A 3,665-nucleotide genomic window follows, 5' to 3' on the forward strand; every position below is an offset into this window, starting at 1 on the left:
AGGTCGGAACTTGCCCTTTGGGTCTAACAATTCTTGGATCTTCTTCAGAATCAAATCCCATTCACAAAGATTTCTAGACTTGACCTTCTTGTTGAAGGCATTTGAGTCTAGATTTCTAGATTTCTCTTTTGGTAAATTTGAGTCTTGAACAAAGCGTGCACGCATATATCCCATCAATATTAGTTGATTATATTGATCCTTAATGCAATCTTCTTCGACAATTTGACTTTCTAGAAGCACCCTTAATACCGAAAGTTTAATTTCAATCGGTTGGACGGCGTCCATTCCATAGACAAGGGGGAATGATGTCTCATCTACTGATGTTCTATTCGTTTTTCGATAGCCCCCAAGAGTGTACAGATGCTTTTCATGCCAATCTTTATAAGTAGGAGTCATCTTCTTGATCATCGTGGTCACATTCTTATTGATCGCTTCAACTGCTCCGTTTGTTTGTGGTTTGTAGGATGACGACTTATGGTGTTGAATTTTTAATTCGGTGAGCACCTTCAACACCTCTCCTTGAAAATTTCGTCCATTATCTGAGATCATAGGATGTGGCACATCGTACCGATAAATTATTTGTTTTGGATTAATTTGGATACACGCGATGACTTCAAGACTTTGTACGAGGCGACTTCGATACATTTTGTGAAGTAGTTTATGGCCATAAAGATGATTTGATGTATGTTTCATGCATGTGGGAATATCTTGTCGATTATGTTTATACTCCACGTCGAGAAAGGCCATGGCGATGTCATGTTGTACAATAACAACGACGAAGTATGTTTCAAGTTGGTGTATATTTGGCATTGATGACAAGTCTTGACGTACGGCACACAATCGAGTTCTAAGATTTTCCAATAGTAGCCCAAATGGAATATCTTCTTCGCTAAAGCTAGATCGTTCATGTGTGGTCCGCATGTGCTCATAATCCTCTTTGGCTGATCTCAATCTACACAAGCATGTTCTGACTATTGACCGATTGCCTATAGAGTTTACCCACCATGAACATGTAACTGGTGGAATATCTACACAGAGCTTGTTCTGACTCGTCTTTCCTTTTTTGGAAATGAGACGGATATTCTCTATATTCGTTGTATCTTTGGAGTGACGCATACCATATTTCGCTAGCTACTTCATTGTTGGCTATCAACTTTTTCTCGAATGCCTTTTTCAACTCTTGACGTATTTTTAACGGCTTAATCTTGACACCTTCAAGAATTTGTGTAGTTAAATCATATTCGAAACGATTCTAACACCTTGGGCATGAGTGATGGTGACCTACTTGAATATATCGACCAATCTCATCAACTATTCGTGGTACGGTTTCAGATTCTCCCTTTCACTTTCCATTCACGGTTTGCTTGACATATGACCAAGTTCAAATTGCAGATCACTTTAAATTTTTGACACCTTTCTTGTAAATCATCCCTGATCGACATGCCTCGTACTCGGCTTCATTATTGGTGATCGAATAATCGAGATTCACCGATGTTGGGTTGTATATTTCTGTTGGATCTATGAGAATGATTTTGATACCACAACATAGTTTTTCTAAGGCCCCATCGAACATGAGCAACCATGAGTCATTATCGGTTTGTCATTCTCATCGTTTGGAAATGATAACTCATCCTCTTCTTCAATGTGGATGGGTTGATCTACTAAAAAGTCGGTTAAAACGATTCACTTCATGAATTTATAATAATATATTTCAAAACATTATTCCATTTAAATTAATATTAAATAAGATATTAAAAAAATATATAATTTTAACACTACCCAATCCAACCAAATTGGGTTATAATATATTTGCAAAATCTTTATGTATTTTTGTAACCTATAATCCTGAATAGGGGTGAGCATTGGGTGGATTAATCCGAAATTCAATCCAATCCGAATTCTAAATACTAATTCGGATTGGATATTTTGGATTGAATTGAGATCGGATCGGATTGAGTTCGGATTGGATTAGGATTATCCAAATTATCCAGACTATCTAAATAAAAATATATTTTTTAATTATTTTTCTTTAAATAAAATTTTATCTCAATATAATATATATTTTACTTATCATCACTTTGACAATGGTATTTATTTTTATTTTTTTTATAATTATATTTTTTATTATTTTTTAATTTTAAATTTAATAATAATAATAAAAAATCGATTTTTTTAAAAAAAAAAATAAATTAAAAAATTGTTGACTAATTTCAATTTCATATATATAAATATTTTTTAGTTTTGATTATCCAAACCATTTTCAATCTAATCCGTATTAATTAGTAAAATTGTTTGGATTACGAATTTGATAAATTTAGTTTGGATTTAATACAGATCGGACAAAACGGATCCCCTAATCCTGAACATAAATAAAATTATATGATTTCAGATGAACAAAAAAAATCATATAATCACACAGGCATCATAAGATAAGATATCAGCTAATAGCTAAAGCTATAGCTATACAATATAACCAAAATGAATGAATAGATCAAGAAAACAAGAGATAAAAGGTTACAATAACAATGATCTAACTATATTTTACTGGTCGGATAATAATGGCGATGATTATCCCTCCTGTTGTTCCTGAAAGCACAACACCCAATCGAGTAAACGATGATAAGGAAGACGATGAATACAATATTCACCACCGCCACCTTCTTCCAATCACGCTTCAAATTATCCAACAGACCCGCCTTACAAGACTGACAGCCATAGCACAGCAAACTCTCATCATTCCTCCACACTTTGCAATCAGGGTTGCCATCGATTGTTGAATTTCCCGTCTGATTCCAATTGGTAGGGTTTACGTATTCAAATCCACAGTCATTCGACGGTTTACAGCAACCAGACTGTACAGAAGATAAATGTTCCATGAAGAACTTATCAGCAGAGGTTTGAGATCCAATCAAGCTCTTACAAACATTGCTGTCCTGTAAGCAACTCTGTATTTTGTTCCAGTTCTTTGGGCTGTTAACGCGTTTCTGAAGCCAATTTGAGTAGTCGCCGAGACGGTACTCCTTGTAACCCTTGCCGGAGAGATTCTCGCCGGCGCCTTTGTTGGTGACAGCGAAAGCGAAGATGGTGAAGCAGAAGAGGATAAGGATGAGGATGAACATGACGAGAAGGTAAACCCAGAGTAACCAAGTGACGCGGCAACAGGCGCCGATTAGACCTGCTAGGGAAATGAGCATTAGAAAGACTCCGAGTGCTATTAATGGTTTGTCTAGAAAACGCTCGCATTCGGTGACGCCTTGCTTGCTTAGCCATACTCCGGCCCAGAGGATTGGGATCGAGAGTAGGAAGGTGATGAAGTTTAAGATCCCCACTAGGTTATTGCTCAAGCGAAACATCTTCCTGATCAAGTTATAATGAAGGAGAAATGATTTGGATTTGAAGAAAGAGACTGATGAGATTGAGGAAGAAGAAGATGAAAAGGGTTTCTTTTATATTTGGTCTTAACGCGTGTAATCGCCTCTTTCATGCGACCCGGTCCGCGTTGCCTTATTTTGACTTGCTCCGGGCGCCTAACTATGAATTTGAATACTACCTGGGGTGGGGTGTGTGAACATATGATTTTATTAAAGGAAGTATTAATTAGTGTGAATATATGATTTGACTGATTAATCCGAAATTTGAAATTGTTTGGATTAATATAAATTTGA

At 36.1% G+C, this 3,665-nt stretch overlaps 1 protein-coding gene across 1 annotated transcript; it reads right to left on the reverse strand.

Moving 5' to 3' along the window:
• Positions 1-2,498: 2,498 nt before the first annotated feature.
• On the reverse strand, positions 2,499-3,389 carry LOC124912107 (tetraspanin-8-like). Its single transcript, XM_047452666.1, has one exon. It carries the CDS (start codon positions 3,351-3,353, stop codon positions 2,535-2,537), a length of 819 nt encoding a protein of 272 aa, XP_047308622.1. The 5' UTR covers positions 3,354-3,389; the 3' UTR covers positions 2,499-2,534.
• Between the last annotated feature and the right edge of the window lie 276 nt (positions 3,390-3,665).

The sequence above is a fragment of the Impatiens glandulifera genome, chromosome 8, assembly GCF_907164915.1.
Source record: "Impatiens glandulifera chromosome 8, dImpGla2.1, whole genome shotgun sequence".
In the NCBI taxonomy this organism is placed as follows: Eukaryota; Viridiplantae; Streptophyta; class Magnoliopsida; order Ericales; family Balsaminaceae; genus Impatiens; species Impatiens glandulifera.